Genomic DNA, 24,459 nt, shown 5'->3' with positions numbered 1-24,459 from the left:
GAGCAGAAGCAAAAGTTATCTATTGCCATCCTGATTTACCACTCATTTTTGTAGACGTCAGTAGTTTTCTATTTTGCCTATCCATATAAGCAGTGTTTACAATTATACAAATTTTGTTGTATATTTGACATAAATTGGCTCATAATTTTTGATTATATGGATAGTTTTTAGTCATGTCTAATCTGGCTAGCCACTCAAGGTGTGAATTGTTTGTGCCTGTTTTGATTCGTTACGTAATCCTAATCGATTGCATAATTGATTGCTGAATTTTGATAGCTCTCATAGTCGCCTACAGTGATAATTGTTGTTGCTAATCGTTGTTTGTTGCTCTTTTAGCAGGTCATTTTGTGATTATTATGTAATCCTATTTGCTTTTGAGGCGTGATCTAAACCACTTTTTAATTTGATGACCGCCTTCAGCCAATCAGATTATAGTATTCTGATTTGCGTCTTTTGGCTGTTTACAGACTTTAAACAACTCTTAAAAACAGCTCTTAAAAAATTAGACAAAAAAATTTACAGGCCAAGTTCTGTGTGGCTGAAAATTGTACTTCATTTTAAAAGTGACCAACCAAAAAGACTTAGCTATAATCGAATAGTATAACTTAAAGACAAAAAGTTATTAAATATTTCATCTATTTAAATAACTTGAAAGTTTAAAATCAATACGATATATTTTACTATTGTTAAATTGATAAATATCGTTGTCATGTATACATTCAATAGCTATCCATTGTTTACCGCTGGAGCACAAGCCAGTAATAGCCAACTTAAACCCAATTTTATTCCGGGAAACCAAAACAAATCCCTTGGAATAAATGGATCCCAAATCACGCCACCAGGTGTGAAAACTTCAGGAGGTTCTCTGGATCACATGTCCGTACAGGGATTTTTGAAAAGTTCCCAAACATCACCCCACAATGGAACAATAACTCCCCAATTTCCCCCACAAACTCACCAACTCTTAGCAAATTCGTTGACTTCAACCAGAATTGGCCATTCTTTGGCTTCGGCCGTTTTACTTCGTTCAATGACTCAAGCTAGCCAAGCTGCAGTTTCAACTACTACAGAACATTCCAGACTTTTTCCTTATTTCATGACTCACCCTGGATCGACCAGTGGACAAATTGGAGACTTTTCTGGGAGCCCCTCCGGAGCTTTGAATGGATTTTTGAACCCTTACTCTTTGCTACAAGAAGAACCCAAACCAAACCATAGTTATATTGGACTAATTGCCATGGCCATTTTAAACTCGACCGAAAAAAAGTTGGTTTTGAGCGATATCTATCAGTACATTTTGGACAATTACCCTTACTTCAGAACCCGCGGTCCTGGATGGCGAAACAGCATCCGTCACAATTTGTCGCTGAATGATTGTTTTGTGAAAGCAGGGCGAAGTGCAAACGGAAAGGGCCATTTTTGGGCAATTCACCCGGCCTGTAGGGACGACTTTGCAAAGGGCGACTTCAGAAGACGACACGCGCAAAGGAAAGTAAGGAAAGCGATGGGATTGGCGGTCGCCGATGACGAGTCAGACGGCAACCGAAGTCCCTCTCCAGTCGCTGCCCAGCCTTCCGGATCTCAGTTTAGCCCAATTAAGTTCCAATTTCAACATTCCACAGATCGAGATGCAAGTACAACTTTCAAGCTTCCTGGCCAAAATTCGACTATTCCCACTTTTCCATCGCAAATTAATTCCTCCAACGTTGGAAAATTTGATTCTCATTTGGGAGCAAAAGGTCAAAAGCGTGAACATAATGACGACAATGACACAGACACGTTAAATTCAAGTAATATTTCAAGTGATATTTCGCCCTCGAAATTTGCAGTGAAAATGTCTGAACCCTTCAGTGAGAGCGAGAATGAAATAACCGCAGTTAAATTGACTCCACCGATGAAGAAACGACAGAAAAGGTGTTTCAGAATTGACAGTTTGCTTTCTCCTGACGTGGACTCCAAAAGTCCGAAATCTGACGATGAACATGAAAACGACAAAAGCTAGTTCTGAAATTTGACACATTGCAATTGATAGATTTAGTTTTTCGTGAACTTTGACAACGCAATATTTTATTTTACATTTTTAACGTCATTAGTTTGTAGACAATATTTTGGATAGTTTGATTTCCGTATGCGACCAAAAACACAAAGCTGTTTTTAACTCTTTTGCAATATTTTTTTCTGATTGAATGGAATTAATTAAAACAGAGACATATTTTGATAATAAAATTTATGTATAAATTGATTTGAATTGAAATTTGTGCCACGGAGTGTTGTGAACATGTGTTGATAGTATAAAATAGTAAAGCTCTACCAGTTTGAGCTAGCAGCTGAAATTTTAAGCTGCAAACAAGAAAGTTCTGCAATATCATGGATAATTGGTTAGGTAGAGATCACAAAATTAAGGTAACGTACATATAGGATAACGAGGTCTTAACTTTGCCTCCCAAGCTAAAATTCTCAAATTAGCCAAACGAACTGATATAATTTGGGCTAATTTTAATCGATTCAGAAACATTTGTGTCATTTGCTGCTCATCGACGCAACTTCATACACGTGTGTGTCATTTAGGGCTTTTACGTATTGTTGGAAAGAATTACTATTTAGGTTAAGAGATTTCTTAATTAAAGTTTCTTAATTTCAATTTTATTTAAAGAGACTTAATTTCTTAATTTCAAATTTGGTGGGCTAAGAGTTTTTTTTAGTCTGCACCTCATTATTTAGTAAGCAGAGAGTGAGGTAAAACTCCCTTGGTGATTCGTAGAGATAAGATTCGACAGCCTGCACCAAATAATCCGTTTTTTGATTGCGCTGTGTACTATGCTTTTCTCATTTTTATGTTCCTCAAGAGATTTATTCCGATTCCTGTTTTGTTTCACTTGATTCTAAGTTAATTTTGAAAGAACTTTGTATTGTATAAATAGTCAAAAATCACAAAATAACACTCAAGAAAATGGATTATGAGTCATTAAATAAAAATGTTTTTCAAGGTGGAAGATTGAATTGTTCCGATGCCACCGTATTGGGGAGGGGGCTATACGCACAACTGGGCTTGTTGTTCAGTGTCCCTCAAACGAAATCCTGAAGTATCTTGTTAGAATACCACATTAAAAAAAATTCGGTTTGATGATTTATCGAGAAAGGAGGAAAGAAAGAATTTATTTCTTTGATCAAGTACCAAATAAGTAACAGCAAGTACAAAAAATAAACGTAAATATTGACTCGTACAAACATGATCAAAGTGGACAGGCAACGGGGTATTTAAACCCACGCGCCCTGCCCTTAGAGACTGTAAACTAGGCAGTAGGACTTTCAACAAAGAAGTTCCTATGATAACAAAAACATAGAAAAATGAAATGGAAAAAAAATATATTTTTGCTACATTCGTCAAAAATTAACAGCAGCCTAATTAAAGCTCAAAGCTCGTTAAACCTACTGGAGGCCTGCAAAATAAATTAGGCCTCCAAAATTTTTGGTTGAAGTTTCAGAAGCAATTGTAGCGGGAAAAATTCAAAAATTTTGAAAGATTGAGGTAACTCAGAAACTAGAAGGAATTGAGAGCTCATATTTTTTCACCAACATCCCATTCTCAAAGTAGGTGTCTGATAGCATTTATCCAAGGCGTCGTTTTTTAGGATTTTCTAGAAAAGTTATTCAAAGATGTATTTCACTATATCATCGTTATTAACGAAATGGACTTAAAAAAAAGACTTATAAAATGTTTTTGCTACAGTCGTCAAAAATTAACAGCAGCCTAATTAAACCCCGTTAAACCTACTGGAGGCATAAAATAGGCCTCCAAAATTTTCCGGCCTCCAAAAATTTTTCTAAGTTTTCAGAAGCAATTTTAGCGGGAAAAATTCAAAAATTTTGAAAAATTGCGATTAGAACTTGTAGGGAAGGGCTGCTGAATTGTGTGATCTGACTTTTACGCTTAAAAATTACGAAGTTCAGCTTTTTTATTGAATGTGCTTCTTTAGCCCACTTTGTAGAAATGGCCGGAAGTACACACCTAAAACTGCTGACAGTCTTCGAATTTTCAGATGAGGACTAATTTTACTTTTGCTTCCTTAGAACGTGTTCTGTAATCAAAATTTTCGAGGCCGTTCGCTAATTTGATAGATCTAAAATGATTATTATTTTTTGACATATTTAGACTTTCTTCAACGTTAACATTTCGAATTGCAAGGCCAGAATTGGTCTTATCGTGGATCTTCGTGGAGCAAAATTAAATCTGTTTGTATTTAGACAAGTCAGTTTTCATACAGAGGTTCAACGAATGGGAGATCACATTTTCACTATCAGGCTCATTGAACTATTATTTTTTCAGAAGAAAACTTTTGGTTTTTATGGATCCGCTAATGTTTTGAAGATATCTTAGTTTTGTTTCATTTGCTGTTCTATTTATAGTCTAATGGCTTAGTCCGATTGTTTAAAGGTTCAATTGGCTATCCAAAGAAGTATTAGTGAAATTATGCTTTCGGTTAATAACTAATAGCTCTTTTGAGTTTGATTAATTAGAAATTTATAGTAAATTTTTGAACTTCGTCACTTCTTCATTTAATTTGTAGCTTAGTCTCACTGATGACGAGGCCCATTCTTTCTCATTTGAAGCAAAAGTTAATCTGTTTGGCGGTTTTATGTTTCACTGATAGTTGACTAAGAGTTTTCATATAATTGTGATTCCCTCATATTTGCCTACATTTGTGGCTTTTTTGGACTCTTGTCACATAAGCGCTCAGTTCCCATTGGCATTGAATGGAGGCGCAAGATTCTTAGAGAGAAAAGTTTTGAGGCCATTAAAATTGCTTCATCATTGAAATATATATGTATATATATATATATATATATATATATATATATATATATATATATATATATACATATATGTATATATATAAATATATATATATATATATATATATATATATATATATTTATATACATATATAATTTATATATTTCAATGAATATATATATATATATATATATATATATATATATATATATATATATATATGTATATATATAATTTATATATTTCAATGAATGGCCTACCATTTTGAAGTATAATATATTTGTTATTTCGTAAGCTAATGACTTAGTGTCCATAATTTCACCTATGATAGTTCCCAATGTAATCATAAGTATTTTTATCTGAATCTATCTATTATATTGATTAATGGTTTGTATGGCTTTTAAAGTGATTTGGTATAAAAAATTCGTTGGATTTTGGATCTTCGATCCGTTTTTTCTTTTTGGCGACTTATTAGCTAGTAAAAAAAATTTTGCAAACGCACATTACTGAGCCTCCTTGTCATTTAGATTTGACATTATTTGTAATTTTTCACCTTGCGTTCCATAAAGCGAAGGGTTTGAAAATTTTGAAAATTGGCTTCTCAAATGATTTTTCGTTTCTTTAATTGAATTTGTTGATTTATAAGGAGTCATATAATTAATCTATTAATTAATCTTATGAATCTATTAATGATATCTCACTCTAATTAAATGATTTCCGGACAGTTTTACGGCACATAAGTCTAAATCAATTGAAAATATCACAACGAAGTCTGATTTTTCCCTCGAGTTTTTCAGCTTTGTTTTTTTCTTTGTTTTCAATAAACTTCACGTCTGTAAATTTATTGCAGCTAATTTCTGACAATCTGCCAGTTTTTTTTCACATTTTAAGAGTTACGTTTATGCTCACTAATGATTAGTAGACTGACATTGCTTCTTAATATATCGATGTTTTATGTGCCATTTGTCATAACTGCCGAGATATTGCAGTAAAATATTTAGTAAAATCAACCATCTTTCCATTAATGAACCGAACATGTCTGATTTTTTCTTTCTCAAGCTGAGAAGTAATGAACGCGGAAATTTATATCAATACAAAATGCGTTAGATTATTTATCAATGAGGAAAATTTGTGGAAGAGTTCGGACAACGGCCAGAAAGTTCTCCCAATGCAGTCTATGTATTCCAAAAAATTTAATTGTTCCAACATTTTTTCAAAAATTGGGGAATATATATGCGAGGCTGGCTTTTTTTCTCCAGTCAAATTTGCACTTTTTGAAATTGGATTAATATTTAAGATAGAAATATTGTATAATTTTCGTAAGGTTAAATGGAGACTTTTCAATAATACATTACAGTTTCGAGCCTAAAAATTAACAAATTAAACCTTGACCTTGAGATGTTACCAATTGACAAAAGCAAAATTTATTTAAAAAATTTTAAAAAAATGTTTAAAAAAACAGTACAAGTAATTTTCTCCAATGCATATGTTGCGTTCGGATACACCAATAATGCGACTTCTGACTGCCTAAGGTCTTCGCATTACGAGAGAAGTTGATATTTTTCTGTTAAAAGTGTTTGAGAGATGACGAAAGTAAGAGAATGTCGAATTGGTGTTAATTATTTTTTAATTTGATTTACATTCTCATTGCGCTGTTTTCATTATGGAATTACTTTCTTACAAAATTGAGGATTACGCTTTCTACTCACACTTCTTTTTTTTTATTTGTATAACCATCCCAAAAGACTAATCATTTCCTTACGATCATTTTAAAACTTATAATCTCGTTTATTTAGATACTGTTTTATATAGCAATTTTTTTGTCTTTTCGGTATTGTTTCCCACGACATTTTTAACTTGACATTGAATGCTCTTCAAAATAACAACAGGGCACAAGATCCGGGTTCCTTTTGTTCACTTCTAATTCTGTTTCCCCCTTTTTCCTTATCTTGTATTCACGTGTCGTGATTATAATTTACGATGTCCAGAATCAGAAATGATAAGAGCCAAATATGCCTAAGTGGAAATTACTTTTGTTATACACTTTTAGATAACATTTATAAAACAATTACGCATCTTCTATTCAATTCTCACAATTTTCTTTTTACTATTCCTTGTAGAACAATTGAAAGGGTAATTTGTGACGTTGAAAATTTACATTTTGAAGTCTTGTTATTATTGGCCAATTGTAGAATATGTATTTTATCTTTTTTGTATTCTTAACAATGTTATCTTGGCAGTCAAGTTTACAAATTGAATTGCGGAGATTTTGATAGCCAGTTGAATGTTTTGAATTGTTAATAGCCCTTGATCACAATCGAGTTAAACTTCAGTTGTCAATATGGAAAATAGTTAACATCAACAGCTTACGTGTTGAACACATTAATATGATGATGTTATTAAGGATTAAAGTTTTTGAGAGAGAGAGAGAGAGAGAGAGAGAGAGAGAGAGAGAGAGAGAGAGAGAGAGAAGAACACTTCAATGTGTTACAACCACCAGCTGGTATTAAAACCCGACAGCCATATTACTAGGGCTGTAGGATATTTTCCTTTAGTGCCCCCTCCCCCCTCCTGCCCCCCCACCCCCCCCCCCCCCCCCACGCAAAAGAACGATTTCCATTGCATAGTACATAATTACGTTAGAATATGGCACATGTACCTGGGGTTTAAAACAACATGCACCCACTAAGCTTGAGCACAAATGAACGATCCGGGCTGTGACGTAAAGGCTAGACAGTGGTTTTGCAGATAGTCCGTTTGAGTCCCATTGGCCCTAAAGTTTTGTGCTAATTGGAGTTGGTGGTAGTGGTGAGTCCTTACAAATGTTACAATTACAAATGTGTTCATTATTATGGAATTTGAGTAATTTTCAACACTGCTGCAACGACACAAGTCAGCTGTATGATAAACCAATACAAACGGTGCGGTTTGGAGGGGGGGGGGGTGTAGGGCGGGGATTGGATGTTGGGTTAGTGGCTATTTAGATAAACTAGGGATTGAAGAGGTGTTAATTTCCGTAGATTTTTCTAGCAATTTTCCACGCTCCATGATTCGTGCTGTTTTTGATCGGGAAAGGGGATACTTTTGTCCGGTGTATTCACTTGTTTCACGCTTCTCTGTCCATTTGATTTCAAAATAATATCAGAAATCTTCCCCAGAAACGAGAACAATTTCCGCAACTACGTGAAAACAATATCTTTTCCTCACGCGTGATTAGCTTGTTAAAAAGATGCTATCCTTTCTTCAATTACCCCAACTAAGGAAATTAGTTAAATATTTTCCTGGTTGTTTTTCGCTCGCTGAATTGAATGAAAACAATAGACAAATGATGCTTGCTTTGTCAACGATTTATTTGTAAATATTTGCTCCTTGTTTGGGAATATGTTTCAAAAATAAAAGGACTTACGGATAACTGATTTTTTTCCTTTTTGAGTTATCTGTTAAATATGTACTTCGAATTCGCCACACTCGTTTCATAAATAGATGCCGTTCGATGACAGCAAATGAACAAATCTTGAAAATGTCCTTGAAACGTTTGACTATTTTTATATGAGTTATCATTAAAGCAAAAATGCACTGGTAAATGATGACTAAAATTACATAGTCCCGAGCCCCAGATAAAAAAAGCCAAATGAATTATACATGTTGAGCCGAGTTTTTTCCTCACAAATATCGATGCAGCAAATTTCTTTTCATAAGTCGACAAAAATTCTTTTAAAATAATGCTGGAATCAAATTGTTTTGATTGAGCAAACCACATTCTTTTCATAAGAGGAGCCAATTTTTGTCATAAATGAATTGTTTGTTCCTCTTGTATTAGTAGGCTGATAGAACTGAGCAATTCCATGTCGTCATTTAAAAAACTCGTCAGATCTGTAGGCTCAATGATGGCACGTGCTGAAGCAAAAAAAGTGTATCCTCTTAAACTGAAGCCTCTTATTTGTTGTAGCATGTAAAAGAATTACTATTGGCTACACATTTAACACATTATCTGTATTTTCATTAGTCGTGTTTATGAGAATCGGAAAGAAACGTTCTCAAAATTTGTGTGCTCGTTTTTTTTACAGAAAAATATCAACCTTTCATACAAAATTGAAGGCGTTCACATTCAGGCCAACTTTTTTTGAAAATTTTGTTAAGTATTTTTTGTTCAGCCCACTTTAGTGGGGAAGAATTCTATGATCAACTGTTTTGTTTATGTTCAATCAATTTGGGTCGGTCGATATATTCATTGTAAATTTTCGGGTTTTGTTTTTTTCCAAGGCGCTATCGAGCTTTAAACTTTTGTGAACATCTGACTATTGCTAACGATAGTGTTATTGGTTTTAACTTAAAGGTAGAGGAGTGTTGCTGAACTGTTTGATCTGAATTTTTGTCTAAAATTCCAAAATCAAATTTCATTTATTTTAAAAATATTGACTTTTTTTGTCAAATTTTCTATTTGAATAACATTTGGAACACTTGATTGTTTTTGACTGTTTTTATTGTGGGAGCAGTAATAACAAGGTCTTGATCTACTTGTGAATTTTTTTTTACAAAAATTTATTCAGATTTTATTGGGCGCTCTTTTTTTTATTCTTTTATGTTAATTATAAAATTATAGACCGGGATGGTTTCAATTCTTTGGCCAATTAGTGTCTATTTATGTGCAAATTAGGTCCAATGAACATTATAATGACTGCTCACAAGTATTGGCCTCACAAGTAGCTGCAACCTGATCTATCTAGTTTTTTGTTAGTTGAAAAAGTACTTTTGTTACAACTTGGATGTATTGTTGTTATGCGTTTTGAGCTTTTGCCATTTTCCATCGTATTTCTTTCAACTTGTGCAATGAGCTTCTTTCTAATGAATTAAACGTTAGTCTTGAGTTTTGTTTTTACGTTTTAAGAAGTAGTTTTTATGCATTGATACTACAAGTTTTCATATTTTTTAGTGATTTTTGAACAGTTGTCACTTTTTTATTGTTCTTTTTTGTCTTGTCAAAATATTACAAAAATGACAGGTCAGATGTCACCATAATGGCCTTGAAAGTAAAGGCAGATTTTAACATATGTAAAATTAGTGAATAGATTATGGTTTTAACGGGAATAGACACCGTTTACTCTCGAATTTTAATTGGTTTGTGTATTTCTGTCGATAATTGTGGTTCTTGTTGTAGTCGTTTGACATAATCTGGATAAAAACAGGTCTCAATGGCTTCCTTTGGAGGTTTAAATGAGTTTATTTCAGGATTTCAGTTAATGGCTAATGGTTTTCCTGACTTTGAATATAATTGTTTTAAAAAAATATGGGAGCATTTTGAAATTTGCCGCCTTGTCAATTTTTTTGCTGTCACCTTGTAGATTAGTCTCATTAATGACAGTATGGGCACCCAAATTATATTATACTTTGCTGTTTTTTGACGGAATTTTTGGTTTTCTTTCTTTGATACTACGAGCTTCCAGAAAAATTTTGTGATTTTGGTGGATTGGGCTCAAATTTAAGGTCATTTTTGGGTGTTGGTCACATTAACACAGTAAATACAGGTCCTATTGGCGTTGAGCATAGGCCCAATTATACCTTTTTATGTTTTGAGTTTATAGCGTATTATTTTATATTGGCTTCAACACTAATTTTTAGCAATTTTTTATTCAATTGTTGATAGTTGGAAGTGTTTGTCCTCATTTTATTAGTCGGATGATCTATTATGGATAACAAAGAGTCAATGGATTTTTTTGGGGAAAAAATGAACTTATTAAATGATTTCAGTTAATAACTAATGATTTTCATGACTTCTTAATTAAATGTTTTCCGAAAATGTAGATGCGTTATTTTAATTTTGCCCCTTTTTTCTTTATTGTCTACTTGATACCTAGTCTACTTAAGGACAGGTCTAATATCTTTTTTAATGAAGTTCAAGTTAATTTGTTTAATTTAGATTGTAGACATTGAGTTTTGGTCGTCATCAATCTTTGTTTTTTATTTGATTTTGTTGGTTGTCTTGTCTCGTAGTCAATGGCATAGCTCATCGGTCTTCTAGAGCGGCATTATTTATTTTATTTGATGGTTTGAGTTTGGGTGAACTGTTTTCATTCATTTGGAATACAATTAAGTCAAAATTCGGGATGAGCGGGGTCGGAACATTATATGCGAACGCACATTACCGAGCGTCCATGTTTGTCTTATTGTGAAATGAGATTTTTTCAATCAAAATTACCCTTGTAAAGCGATCTGACATCTTGCAGCGCGTTTTTTAACATTAGTTTTTAAAGTAACTACAATCTATTATTTTTCGACGCTTTGTTTATGAGTTAAAAGTGTTATGCGACTGTTCTATTGAACAGCAATCTTATTTTAAAATGATTTTTAAAAGCTATTTATAATGTTAAATGAACAACGGTGAACTGTAGGATGGGCAATAGTTTTTTGATTGGGTTAATCTTTTTGCACGTTCAAAATGTGTCCCTAGTGACAGAATGATTTGTTCTTGATTTGAACTGACCTTTCCGATTAACAAGGAAAAGTTAAAGAGACGTCTAAGAAAATTAATTTAAATTCAGTTATTACAGAAATTGGTTTTGAGCTTGGGTGCTGCACATTACTTATCAAGAAGGGTGTTAAGTTGTCACTGGGACGTTCGTAATATCATCGCGACGTTTACGAAGATGTGGAAAGTTTTACGGTTCAATAGCAACATATCGATAGCTAGGGCTCTTATTAGTCGCATTGGTATACTTTAGTTTGTCGTTTGTTGCGGCCATTTAGCCATAGGATTTTTTTTCTGCTGGCGCCTCGTTATTTATTTTTTCTCAAAATATTGAGCCCTTATTATAGATGACAGCAACAAAAAGTAATGCAGAAGTTTTTGATGATAAGAATTATCTGTAACAAATTTTTTTTGAAATACGTCTAATTTAAAATCATAGATGTGCCACCTTTTAATATATGCACAACTTGTCATCAACTACATCTATAACTCTGCTTAAAGTTGTTAATCATCAATTCATATTGTCTTGGTGTGTTGTCTTGGTCTACCTCATTTTGCACGTTCTATATTCAAATTATCGTTCTGACTGCTCAAAAGTCAAGTTCTTTATGAGTTCATTACAGTCCCCCTCGTTTTGGCGTTGTAGTCAAAACCTAAAGGGTTAATGATTTGTTAAAATTTGTGAATGTGGTTACTGTTCATTAAATTTGTGTCCTGTTTCGACGTTATGATCCGTTTCCTAGTCGTCAATTACTAGTGCCAATTTGTTTACTGGTTTTGTTTGTTTCCCGAACCCAGTTCTGATTTCGCATGATCTAACTTTTCCATCATTGCTGTGAGACAATTTTTCGACAATACCGACGGGCCAAATACTTCGTGGAGTCATGTCTTCCAATATCCAAACAAGGCTACCAACTTCGAGAGGCTTCTGATCTTTTATCCATTTGGGTCTCCTAGCCATTGTGGGTATGAACTCGCGCAGGAGTCGTGTCCAAAATTGATGTGAAAGGGTAATACATCTTTTCCAGTCCTTGTTGTAATCTTTAGTGATTGATAGTATTGACGGCAAACGTTTGTGAGGTCGACCGATAAGGAAATGATTAGGCGTGATTGGTTGATAAGACAAACCGTTGTCTGGGACGTAAGTCAAAGGCCTGCTGTTCAGGATTTCTTCGACTTGAGTTAGGAACGAGTGAAATGTTTCTTCGGTCAACATTTGAGAGCCAATCACTGAGTAGAGAATTCGTTTTGAGGACTGCACGAGTCTTTCCCATGCTCCTCCGAAGTGGGATGCGTATGGTGGGATGAACTTCCATTCGATGGTCTCTTTGAGTAATCGGTCACTGATTTCCTGGTGGTCGAATTGGTTTACTTTTGTAATGAGTTCACGAGAAGCGCCAACGAAATTTCTACCATTATCAGAGACAATGAGGTGAGGGTTTCCTCGACGGGCAGTAAACCTCAGTATCGCTTGAATAAAGGAATCAGTGCTTAAATGGTAAGCTGGTTCTAGATGAACGGCTCTCGTGGTAAGGCAAGTGAAGATGCAAGCGTATCGTTTTGGATACAAGTTGTCGCTGGCCTTTATAGCGAAAGGACCAAAGAAATCTACACCCGTATTTTGAAAATTAAAGTTTTCAGTATTTGGAATTCTAAAGTCTGGCAGGGGTGACATTTGAGGTTGCAACGCTACTGCTTTTTGTCGACGGCAATCGAAACATCGGTTGATTATTGTTCATAAGGTGGAGCGAAGGCTGATTACAATAAAGGACTGTTGAACAATGAAACGGCAATGGTCGAGTCCTGTATGTCCATTGTGGTTGTGAATGTCTCTAAGCATAAGAAAAGTTATATGTTCTTTGCCACTTAGGATTACTGGGGTTTGTAAGTTTTCTTCCAGTTGATTTGCATTGGCAAGACTTCCATTGGCTCTTATAACTCCGTCGTCGGAAATGAAGGGCAAGAAATTTTTTATTTTTGAGTGTGCTGGAACGGTTTGGTCTTTGCGAAGACAATCTAGCTCTTCCTCAAATGAGAGTTCTTGAGATTGCCTGAGTAGATAAGTTTTGCTCATATTGACTGTTTTTATGGTCAAGTGGAAACTCTTCGTTGTAGTTTTGAGGTTGCTGATAAACAAAATTACAAATGCGAGAACGCGTTTAAGTTTTTCAAAGCTTGAGAACCGTTTTGGGTCAATGAGTGGCTGGTTTGCCCTTGAGAGAGCCATTGAAGCTGCTAAAGGGTAATTTGGCACTTTTGTCGCAGGCCAATTTGTTGGGTCATGTTTCAAGAAAAGTGGGCCGTTAAACCAACGACAATCCGGTTTGAACTCGTTTAATTTCAACCCTCTTTTTCCGTCGTCAGCTGGATTCAAGACACCTGGAACATGACGCCAGTCTGATGGTGAAGTTGTTTCAAGAATTTCTGCAACCCTGTTTGCTACATACATTTTGTGTCTTTCTTTGGAGTTGTAAATCCATTGTAGGGTGGTTGCGCTAACCGACCAAAATGTCGTTTTGCTAATTGTTACATCGAGCTGTTGCTTTATGAAGAAGGCTAGCCGGACTCCGATAACAGCTGCTGCCAGTTCTAGTTTAGGTATGCTTTGCTGTCGAATCGGGGGAACTTTTGCTTTTCCCATTATAAAATTGATTGAACAAGTTGAATCTGTATACTCTGTTTTTAAATATGCTACGGCACACATTGCTGTTAGAGAAGCGTCGCAAAAGATATGAAGAGTTGATTCTTTAGGTGTCTTTTTCTCCTCGAACAGAAATCGTGGTATTTCGATGCTGGAAATGTTTCTGATTTCTGTCATTAGAGACTTCAGTGTTGCATCAAAACTGGTAGGTAACAGGTTGTCCCATTGTTTTCCTAAACGCCAGACGTCCTGCATGATTGTTCTTAACCGCACTGTGAAGGGCGCAATAAACCCAATTGGGTCATAGATGGATGAAACACTCTTCAAAATCTTTCTCTGGGTGGGGTTCTCTAGATCTACTTTTTTAAATGTTTTGCTGTTTATAACGAAAGAGTCTCTAGACACAGACCACTGTATTCCTAATACTCTCTCGGTATCAGTTGATGATGGCTGTTCGTCTTTTTCTCCGAATTTTGGAATAGGCGGTAGAATGGTAGACTCCTTTGTATCGTTAGGATTCTGGTCTTCTTTAGGGATTGACTTCATTGTTTCAAGTGAGTTGGAGGACCACTTGGTTAAATTGAAACCACCTAGCAAAAGCAAATTTTTCAGATCTCTTGAAATGGAAATTGCTTCTTCGACTGTGTCTGTTGCGTGATATAGGTCATCCATGTAAAAGGAACGTAAGACTGCCTTGGCTGCTGAAGGGTACTGCTGACAGTTGTCCTCCGCTGTTCGTCGCAAGGCGAAGTTACATTATGTCGGTGAACACCTTGCTCTAAAAATGTGCCTTCTAAATTGGAAGCAAATTATCTTTTCGCCTTTCTTCCACAGAAATCTTAAAAACTTTTAGTCCTGTGGTCGAACACCTACTTGCATAAACATGCCTTCAAGGTCAGCAGATATCGCAACTTTTTTCTGCCTGAACCTGCAGATAACACCGGTCAAGTTTTGCATCAAGTCAGGCCCTGGCATGAGTTGGTTATTTAATGATACACCATGATATTTTGATGCTGCGTTCAAAACTTTTCTTATTTTTGCTTTGTTAGGGTTAATGACAGGGTGATGCGGAATGTGCCAAATGTTTGGAGTCGTTTTATCTATGGGAACTTCTTCAATGTAATTCTTCTTCAGATCTTCGTCGATTGTTTTCGTGTATTTCTCTAACAATTCCGGGTCTCTTTCTAGTCGCTTAACTAGGACGTTGAGTTGTTTGAAGGCTAAAGTGAAGTTATTTGGCAGGTCGGGTTTGTTTTTCCATAAAAGCACAACGTGGTATCGTCCTTCCTTGAACTCTACAGTAGATTCCAAAATGTCTGATGCGCGTTTATCGGTCTCTGATTTTGTGACGTCCTTATTGGACGGCAAGTTTTCAACTTTGTACCAGTTGAGTACTTCGTTATACAGAGTGTCGTCAATTTCGCAGCACTCTGTAGACTCACTTTTGACAATTTGAGACTGGCATGTTACTGCTGAGGGCAGATCAGTTTTCCCTGACGCAGTCCATCCAAGTTCTGTTTGAATAGCTCTTGTGGTATTTGGAGGACCATAGTGAATCTCTCTAGGTGCAATGAGATCAAAATTGTCGCATCCAATCAAAATAGAGATTTGATTGATGTCAACGTCGGGGTATGAAATATGTTTCAAGTGATCAAATTCCTGACACACTTTTCGAATCCATTCTAAACTATATTGGGGAAACTCTATGTCGGCCGAAACCTGAACGTCTTCTATATCAAAAGTTTGATTAGAACTCATTCCTTTAATTGAAAGGTTAACGTTGGTGAGTGACACACTTTTTGTTCCATGGATTCCTTTGTGCAATTCTGTGTGTTGGGTTTTTTCGTCAAGAACGATTCCAAGTGCGGAAGCAGTTTTCGTTAACATCATTGATACGACGCTTCCATTGTCCAGAAAGGCGTACGTGTTTACTGACTTACCATCCCTTGAGAGTGTTACGGGGAGTATCTGAAGGAGTGCAGGACGTTCTGATGATCCAGCGGTACTGCAATGTGTTGAATTCGCTGACTGGCTAGACTCATCGTGTAAGTGTGTATGATGACGTTTGCTACAACTTCTGCAACTCTGCGTAGAAGGGCACTCTTTTGAAGAGTGACCCATTTTCAGGCAATTGAAACAGGCTTTGAGTTGATAGATGGCGTCCCTACGCTGCTTAACGGACATGTTTTTGAATTTTTCGCACATGTATATTCTGTGGTTGCCGTCCTCGAACAGACACTTTGAAGCTCTGCTGGTTTGAGGAACGTTTTGGTCTTCTTCTAATTGTTGCTGCTGATTTCTAGAACTCTTGAACTGCCTTTGATGTTGACTACGTTCTTTGTTAAATTTTGAAGTTGTCTGCATGTCGGAAATCTTGTCTTGCGTGGATACATATCTTGATGTTCCTTGAATTTGGTTTTGATCATATCTAGGGTGATTGTTCCCATATTTTGAACGATTGCTCCGCGGATTTGATGAGTCATTTCTGCCCAGCTTGTTTCGAGAAAAAGGTTCTAAATTCTCGAAGGTTTGAGCAGTCAAAGAGAGCCATTCGGCGAACTGCTCTAAGGAGGGAGATTCAATCTGATGTTGTGCACAATGTTTGCTCCAGTCAACTAGTTGACTATAAGGTAATTTCTGTATTGCAACTTGGGTATTCATCGTTGATTTGAGGTCGTGTTCGTATTCCAGGCGTGTAAAAGTATTCACCAAGTCGTTTATAAATATACTAAAATTGTCAAAATTTTGGGTCGCTGGGCTGACGGGCTCGGAAACGATGCAAGTTTTTCTAAGTACGCATTTACGATGACGCTAGACTTGCCATACTTTTTCTTCAGGTCGGCTAGAGCTTGGTGATAGCATTGACCATTGCAACCGTAGCCTTTAACTAAACTCTTTGCTTGTCCAGTGAGAAGTGATTGTAAGTGCGTCATCTTTTCTGTAGTGCTAAGTGGCCTCGAGTCAATGACAGACTCGAATAACTGTATCCAATCTGTCCAAGTGAGGGGATTGCCATTAAAGGTGTCAAGTTTTAGTGTCGGGAGAGTTCCTGATGAGATCGGGGTAGTGATAAATTGTTGCCTATGAGTGTGATCCTGACAATTTGCCAGACCAAATGAGGCTTGATGTTGTGGAAACGTAGTTTGATCAAACAAATTTCTTGTGGTTGATGCATGGAAGGAAAAGTTTGATGTTTCTGTATTTTGAAACGTTGCCGGCTGATTGGAACTAAGTGTTATACCAGTTGAAGCTGATAAAGTTTCCTGCGGAATCTCTCTGTGTTCTGATTCGTTTTGTAGTGTTTGTTGTTGGAGGTTTGTTGGTAATCTTGTTTCTGTATCCGTTGAATTGTTGACAAGATCAGAACTGACTTTTAATTTTCTCCGAACAAAGTTAAGTTTTCTGCGGGAGTCGCGTTTAACTGCTAATGTCTCATCTAAAGACTGACAATGTTCTGATTCGTCTAGATTGAGTAGGAGAAACTCATTAGTCTTTTCTAGCTCAGATAGCAACTGCTGAACTTCCTTTTCTCCTTCTATGAACTCGTCGTATGGCAGATTCTCATCAGTTGAAAGGTCTTCGATCAGATCGTTTATGCTCGAAACGCAATATTTTTGAAAACTACGCTGACTTTCAACGGTTTTGGCAGGCATGGTTAACTTTTCTTCATAGAACTCTGTAGGTAAAGTTTTATCTTTTTACGTATGCTCAAAAGAATTGAGGCTGTGTTGGTCTATTATAATTTCTTGCGGACGATTTGATGTTGGTATTTGGTCACAAGAAATCCGAATTACTACGTTGAATATGTAAGAGGTCTTTTGACTTGGGGAGATTTGTCTTGCTAACTGACCGGTGGCACCTCACGGAACCTGGGGACAGTTAGAAGACAATGCTGTCTCTACCAGCTGACCAATGGCACCTCACGGAACCTGGGGACAGCTAGTAGAGATGTTTTGGAAGTAATCTGTTATCTCCCAAGTAGTTCAAGAGGCTACTCACAGAGCCTGGTGAACATTTAATGTAAAGAGGATTTGTGAAATTTAAGTTGAAGTAGAAACTACCAGGTTGAGCAGATGCACGTACATGAATTCCGTTTACACTCGTAAATTTTGCTGTGACCACTGTTATTCAACATTACGTTATAATCCTTGTACAGAATCTTTTGTTTGATAAGGTGGTGAAGGTTTGAGCGACCACATTCGTTAAGGTGAAGATGATCTTTAGGATTGAAGTATTTAGCGCCTGATATATGCTGACTGATTCCTCTATACTTCCAGTTGACTGAGGGTTTGTGACTACGAGTTCTGTTGGACACTTTCTCGAGGATTTCGTTAACGGCTGCTGATCGCTGTTTGTTTTCGTTTCGTTCTGGTATTCCTATGAGGTATACTTCTTTGGTTCTTTCGATCAAAAAATTTGCGAGTTCAATCAACTGATTTGCGATGTCAATTGGTGTTTTGTCTGAAGGTTTGCAGCCGTTATACAAGTCGTTACCGCCAATAAACAGTATAATTTTACAGTACTGATTGATAGGGGGAACAAAGTTATATACGTCTTTGATGGTTGCGCCGGGAAGAGATACTATATTCAGGTTTCCAGATTCGAAATGTCTTCCCTGCGAATCTGTGATCAATATGAACTTCGTTTTCGAAGACTTGAAAAGATGATATCGCATGTCACATATAGTCAGTGGACGTCGAGACAATAAGTGAGTTATGATGTAGAGGAAAGATTCTGGGTGCTCAGGTGAAGTGGATTTGGGTTGCTGCTGTTGGAAATCCTAGTTAGCCAGGAAAGCTGCTTCAGAATGCTGCTCTTGGCTGGTGGCTGCTGGTTGGCCAGGAAAACAAGGCTGGGGAATGACGCTTGCCGTTGCTTTCTGCTGCTGGGAACCCTGGTTCTCCAGTAAAACTGCTGCACAAAGCTGCTGTTGGTTTGTAGCTGCTGATGAAGAATCCTGGTTGGCCAGGAAAACAAGGCTGGGGAAAGACGCTTGTAGTTGCTTACTGCTGCTGGGAACTCCTGTTAGCCAGGAAAACTTCTGCAGATTGCTGCTGCTGGTTGGTAGCTGCTGGTGGGGAATCCTGGTTGGCCAGGAAAAACTAGGCTGGCGAATAACGCTTGTTCTTGCTTGATGCTGCCGGGATTCCTGGTTAGCCAGGAAAACTTCTGCAGATTGCTGCTGCTGGTTAGTAGCTGCTGGTGGGGAATCCTGGTTGGCCAGGAAAAACTAGCTGGGGAAAGACGCTTGTCGTTGCTTGCTGCTGCTGATAACCCTGGTTAGCCAGGAAAAACTTCTGCAGATTGCTGCTGCGGGTTGGTAGATGCTGGTGGGGAATCCTGGTTGGCCAGGAAAAACTAGACTGGGGAAAGAGGCTTGTCGTTGCTTGCTGCTGCTGAGAAACCTGGTTAGCCAGGAAAAACTGCTGCAGAATGCTGTTGCAGGTTGGTAGATGCTGGTGGGGAATCCTGGTTGGCCAGGAAAAACTAGGCTGGGGAATAACGCTTCTTCTTGATAGATGCTGCTGGGAACCCTGGTTAGCCAAGAAAATTTCTGCAGATTGCTGCTGCTGGTTGGTAGATGCTGGTGGGGAATCCTGGTTGGCCAGGAAAAACTAGCTGGGGAAAGGCGCTTGTCGTTGCTTGCTGCTGCTGAGAACCCTGGTTAGCTAGGAAAAACTTCTACAGATTGCTGCTGCTGGTTAGAAGATGCTGGTGGGGAATCCTGGTTGGCCAGGAAAAACTAGGCTGGGGAAAGACGCTTGTCGTTGCTTGCTGCTGCTGAGAAACCTGGTTAGCCAGGAAAAACTGCTGCAGAATGCTGCTACAGGTTGGTAGTTGCTGGTGGGGAATCCTGGTTGGCCAGGAAAAACTAGGCTGGGGAATGCCGCTTGCGGGTGGAATTGCCGAGTGACCGGAGAAGGGTGGTTTGGGTAGACTCAACTTTGGTTGGGGCGCCTCCACTGCCTGGTTGGGGGTGTCGTCCGAAAAACTACGGGGTTTAACCTCTGGTGATGGGTTGGGTAGACCAAAACTTTGCTGGGGTTCCTCCACTCCCTAGTTGGGGGTGTTGTCCGTAAACCACTGGGTTCGACCTCTGAGGGTGGGCTTGGTAGACCGAAAGCTGGCTAGGGTTCCTGCGCTCCCTGGGTGGGGGGTGCCGTCCGTAAACCACGGGGTTCAACCTCTGAGGGGGGGTTGGTTTGACCGAAACTTGGCTGGGATTCCTCCACTCCCTGGTTGGTGGGTTGCCGTCCGTAAACCACGGGGTTCGACCGCTGAGGGTGGGTTCAGTAGACGGAAACTTGGCTGGGATTCCTCCGCTCCCTGGTTGGGGGGTGCCGTCCGTAAACCACGGGGTTCGACCTCTGAGGGTGGGTTGGGTAGACCGAAACTTGGCTGGGGTTCCTCCGCTCCCTGGTTGGGGGGTTCCGTCCTTAAACCACGGGGTTCGACCTCTGAGGGTGGTTTGGGTAGACCGAAACTTGGCTGGGATTCCTCCGCTCCCTGGGTGGGGGGTGCCGTCCGTAAACCACGGGGTTTGACCTCTGAGGGTGGGTTGGGTAGACCGAAACTTGGCTGGGATTCCTCCGCTCCCTGGTTGGGGGGGGGGGGGGGTGCCGTCCGTAAACCACGGGGTTCGACCTCTGAGGGTGGGTTGGGTAGACCGAAACTTGGCTGGGGTACCTCCACTGCCTGGGTGGGGGTACTGTCCGTAAAAAAAACGGCGGGGTGTTAGAAAATTATTCGAAAAAATAATGATGGGGGTGCTATGGCTTTGGACTTAGCTTCGAGTGTTGGCAGGCTGCAATCAAGGGTTCGTGCCTTCTAACGTTGGTGCGCCATGTCATCAACTACATCTATAACTCTGCTTAAAGTTGTTAATCATCAATTCATATTGTCTTGGTGTGTTGTCTTGGTCTACCTCATTTTGCACGTTCTATATTCAAATTATCGTTCTGACTGCTCAAAAGTCAAGTTCTTTATGAGTTCATTACACAACTTAATTAACTTCGTCAACAGTGTTCAAAGATGTATAAAAGGCGCTTAAACTTACTTAACTTCAACTGAGCGAACATATAATGGGAGTGTGAATGTGTAATTTTGCCTAATTTGTGACCAAGCACATTCTTGGAAGCGAGTCCAATGGAAGAAGTGCAGATAAAAGATTGTATCGGGTGCCTTTCTTCTTCTGGAAAAGTTTGGTGAGAGCCAGGTCCAATTCGCCCATGTGCCCTACTTTTCCGGATGCCTAAAGTTTAGCCCATTAAAAGCGTTGACGTCAGATCCTTGCTTGTTTTCTTTTGTTGTGCGTACCGCATAGAACATGAAGTTGGTATTACCGGCCCTTTCTTCAGAATCCTTTCGTATTTTATGCACCCATGTTTCCAGTAAATTATTCTAGAAAAAATTGCGTTTGTGTGTCTACTAAATGAGGGGTAGAAGATTGGTATTCCAATGAAAACTGTAGTATAATTTGTTTTATGTTGCTATCAGGCAATTGAGCTCGCTCTTCATCCTTCTGAAACACCATTCATCTCAATCCCACATCTAATTTTCAACTCGCACTTATTTTCCAATGTGGCGGCTCAAAAAGCCCTTATTTTAACTGCATCAAGTTCCAGTTCTGGAACCCGAAACTCCTACAAGCACCCCTTAAACTATTGACTGAGGAAATTGAGTCTACAGGCTTTTACTAGCGTTCTTTTTTGGTACATTTTACCTTAAACTAAACGGTAGGCCCTAGCAGAAAAGATACCGGTCGTTCTTCAAAAGCTGAAACAACATTTTGCATTGACTTTGACGATTTTTGCATTGATTTTTGCTTTTTGATTTTTGCATTGACTTCAGCCAAGTTAGGACGTCGCCAGTCGGTCAATTCGGTTGATGTAGTGTCGGTTACAGAAAAATAAAAATGGAAGCAATGTTGTTCTCAATTTTATTCAATGCACATTTTTGCCGATAAAGTCTTAACGATTAAATGCAAAACAGCCACAAACTCGCATTTGTTTTTACTTTTGGGATCTTTTGTGCCACCAATGCGTTATGCACCCGCCAGTTAGCACGTGTGCAATTTTTTAATTATAACTAATCGCATAAAAGTATGGCACGAGCATCTGTAGTTTGGCCAAATCTTGATCGTACAAATTCAAAGCATTAACAGAAGAAAAAGTTAAATTAACAATTATATGATATTTCTTAATTGGATATGACTCGAATAAAAACCGGCTTGAACATAAAAAAAGTTCATATTTAAAGTTTGGGCTTTTTTGTTTGATGATGCTGTTAGTTCTATAGAGTTAAAATGATATCATGAGAAATAGGGGGAAATGTGATGTGCTTTTTTCCTATATAGAAACAAACTATGTAGCAACACCTAATTTGTAATGGTAGCATAAAAACTTTGGGGCCAAATTACAATAGAAACAATAGTTTTTTACTCGTTGTTGAATGAAGCAGGATCTTTTGCGTTTGCGCGTCCCAGTGCGTTATACACCCGCAATTTAGCGCGTGTACCATTACCTATTATATCAGTAGATAAAAATATGGAGGGTGCATCTGGGGGTGGAAATGCTATGCACCCATTAAGGGGGGGGGGGGCACAGGAGGAAAAGAGCCGTAGTTCGGCGGTATAACTTGTTTGACAAAAGCGAATCATTAGCAGAAGTATAAGTTGAAATAACAATTATATAATGCTTTTTAATCGCTCATGTCTCGCCTCACTATTATTCAATTGGTTGAATGAAGCATGATCTCAGTTTGTGCCCGTGCCTTATGCACCCCCTTGGTTTCAGAGCACGCGCCATTGCATAGTAAATCGTTTTATAAATTTGACGCATGCGTGCGATTGAGGGGCACAAATGGCGAAAAGAATCCATGAAACGTCTCGTGCATAATATACGGTATCCAAAAGTTAGGCATTTCATGCTTTTGGAGATATGGGGGTTCGAACCCCAGACCTTCCGCATGCAAAGCGGACGCTCTACCACTGAGCTATATCCCCGTTGATGTCATGACTGTCATCCAATTTCTCATCATGTCCATTGCTCTTTGGTCATGGGCTACTCTTAGTAATTGGTATGCTTTCAGATCATACAAATGGAGCGATGTATGAAACTCGCTTATGTAAACTGCCATTTTTGCCTCGGAAGAGTCACAAAACGCACCCTTATCAAAAGCTCTTGCACAAGTGTCAAGGGAGAAAACAACGATAACCCACAGCATTCATCTATGCGTTCGCCATCTGGTCCTCCTGCGAGGTTCATATCTGACGATGATCGGGAGTTCTTGGATTTCGCGAGGGGCAATCACAAGGGTAGAATGCAGGTCCCAGCTGTGGCCTTGCCTCCTGCAATTGTGGATTCTGTTAATGACATGCTTTATGCCGAGAAGGGCCTGTTCAAAGTCATCAAAAGGTACTGAAACGGATGGGTCTTTCCCATTATAGCCCCCATTATGGTATAATTACCATGACGGGGAGAGGGCTATAGGTTACCTCACCTCTAAGCTGGGTAAAGACCCAAACGTATATAAGTAAAATCTTTTTGGATGAAATTTTGTTGGCTGCATAATTTTACTCAAAGACCGGCAATTCATGGACAGTTCGTGTATTACAATTCGAATTTTCGAATTTTTTAACAGATAATTTCCACGCCCCTCAGGATGATAAACAAAGCATATGACACAATTTTTGAAACAAATAACTATTTGTCGCCTAGCCTGAAGTTGCTAAATTTTCTCTCTTATTTCTGTTTGTTGGTTTTTGGGTATGGGAAACGTTTTTACAAGTCGAAACAGACTTGTAAAAACGTTTCCCATAACCAAAACTAAAAACCAACAAACACAAATTAGAGAAAATTTAGCAACTTTGGGCTAGGCGACGAATAGCTCTTCTGTTAGTAAATGCTCTCGAGTATACTTTGAACAATTTTTGCGCCCTGTTGTGCCATATGTGCCCTAATGCAATTTTTTGTAAGAATCGATTATGTTTTTTGTTCATCTCATCGGTTTTTTTCCCAAAAATTGGCGATGTCCCTCCCTCCTGGGCCCCCTTTCTCGGGGACCAACTCTCAGCCACCACGGCTTTGATGCAAATTGGTTGCCATTACAGTTACTTGTGGAAAAGCAATTAGCTAATATCGCATACTTTTTTCCGTTTTCACTTGGTCAAAAACCATTTCCACTAATTTGACAGTCTTCTTGTCCACGGTTAGTTTAAGAACCGACTTCAGTACTAACGATACTAATAAATTTCAGATAGCAACAATCAGCCTTCTGGCGGTTGCGTTAAAAAAACTTGACAAGTTTTTTTAACGCAACCGCCAGAAGGCTGGTTGTTGCTATCTGAAATTTATTAGTATCGTTAGTACTGAAGTCGGTTCTTAAACTAACCGTGGACAAGAAGACTGTCAAATTAGTGGAAATGGTTTTTGACCAAGTGAAAACGGAAAAAAGTATGCGATACTTTAATGTATTCCATCTCAATACGTTGTCAATTTGTTTCATTTTCTAAACTTTTAGATGCACAGAGAAACCAGTAGCAAGTAGACTTGCATA

General features: G+C 38.2%; 6 protein-coding genes and 1 non-coding gene across 7 annotated transcripts in view; 3 read left to right on the top strand and 4 right to left on the bottom strand.

Moving 5' to 3' along the window:
* The first annotated feature begins 401 nt into the window (after positions 1 to 401).
* LOC142345747 (uncharacterized) lies at positions 402 to 2,267 on the top strand. Its single transcript, XM_075398046.1, has one exon. It carries the CDS (start codon positions 710 to 712, stop codon positions 2,000 to 2,002), a length of 1,293 nt encoding a protein of 430 aa, XP_075254161.1. The 5' UTR covers positions 402 to 709; the 3' UTR covers positions 2,003 to 2,267.
* An 8,256-nt stretch (positions 2,268 to 10,523) lies between these two features.
* Positions 10,524 to 24,459, top strand: part of LOC142346191 (uncharacterized) — a 332,292-nt gene continuing 318,356 nt past the window's right edge. Inside the window, exon 1 of the mRNA XM_075398701.1 lies at positions 10,524 to 10,535. The gene's annotated coding sequence lies outside the window, so the exon portion shown is untranslated. The remainder of the gene's footprint in view (positions 10,536 to 24,459) is intronic.
* Positions 12,001 to 12,936, bottom strand: LOC142346194 (uncharacterized). Its single transcript, XM_075398705.1, has one exon. It carries the CDS (start codon positions 12,934 to 12,936, stop codon positions 12,001 to 12,003), a length of 936 nt encoding a protein of 311 aa, XP_075254820.1.
* LOC142346193 (uncharacterized) lies at positions 12,997 to 14,574 on the bottom strand. The gene has a single exon (XM_075398704.1). It carries the CDS (start codon positions 14,572 to 14,574, stop codon positions 12,997 to 12,999), a length of 1,578 nt encoding a protein of 525 aa, XP_075254819.1.
* Positions 14,752 to 16,266, bottom strand: LOC142346192 (uncharacterized). Its single transcript, XM_075398703.1, has one exon. The coding sequence runs from the start codon at positions 16,264 to 16,266 to the stop codon at positions 14,752 to 14,754; it is 1,515 nt and encodes a 504-aa protein (XP_075254818.1).
* Positions 22,835 to 22,906, bottom strand: Trnaa-ugc (transfer RNA alanine (anticodon UGC)). The gene has a single exon. It is a non-coding gene; the product is annotated as a tRNA-Ala (tRNA).
* LOC142345352 (ribosome assembly protein METTL17, mitochondrial-like) overlaps positions 22,997 to 24,459 on the top strand; it is a 225,150-nt gene continuing 223,687 nt past the window's right edge. Inside the window, exon 1 of the mRNA XM_075397378.1 lies at positions 22,997 to 23,318. Coding sequence (XP_075253493.1) covers positions 23,002 to 23,318 — 317 coding nt within the window. The 5' untranslated portion in view covers positions 22,997 to 23,001. The remainder of the gene's footprint in view (positions 23,319 to 24,459) is intronic.

The sequence above is a fragment of the Convolutriloba macropyga genome, chromosome 9 (assembly GCF_964194025.1).
Source record: "Convolutriloba macropyga chromosome 9, txConMacr16.3, whole genome shotgun sequence".
Taxonomy (NCBI): Eukaryota; Metazoa; Xenacoelomorpha; order Acoela; family Convolutidae; genus Convolutriloba; species Convolutriloba macropyga.
This window is presented reverse-complemented; position numbering and strand designations above follow the sequence as displayed.

Excerpts from the sequence above, each read along its gene's own strand:
- LOC142346193 (XM_075398704.1), bottom strand. The coding sequence starts at position 14,574 with ATGGATGACCTATATCACGCAACAGACACAGTCGAAGAAGCAATTTCC.
- LOC142346192 (XM_075398703.1), bottom strand. The coding sequence starts at position 16,266 with ATGCAGACAACTTCAAAATTTAACAAAGAACGTAGTCAACATCAAAGG.
- LOC142346194 (XM_075398705.1), bottom strand. The coding sequence starts at position 12,936 with ATGTCACCCCTGCCAGACTTTAGAATTCCAAATACTGAAAACTTTAAT.
- LOC142345747 (XM_075398046.1), top strand. The coding sequence starts at position 710 with ATGTATACATTCAATAGCTATCCATTGTTTACCGCTGGAGCACAAGCC.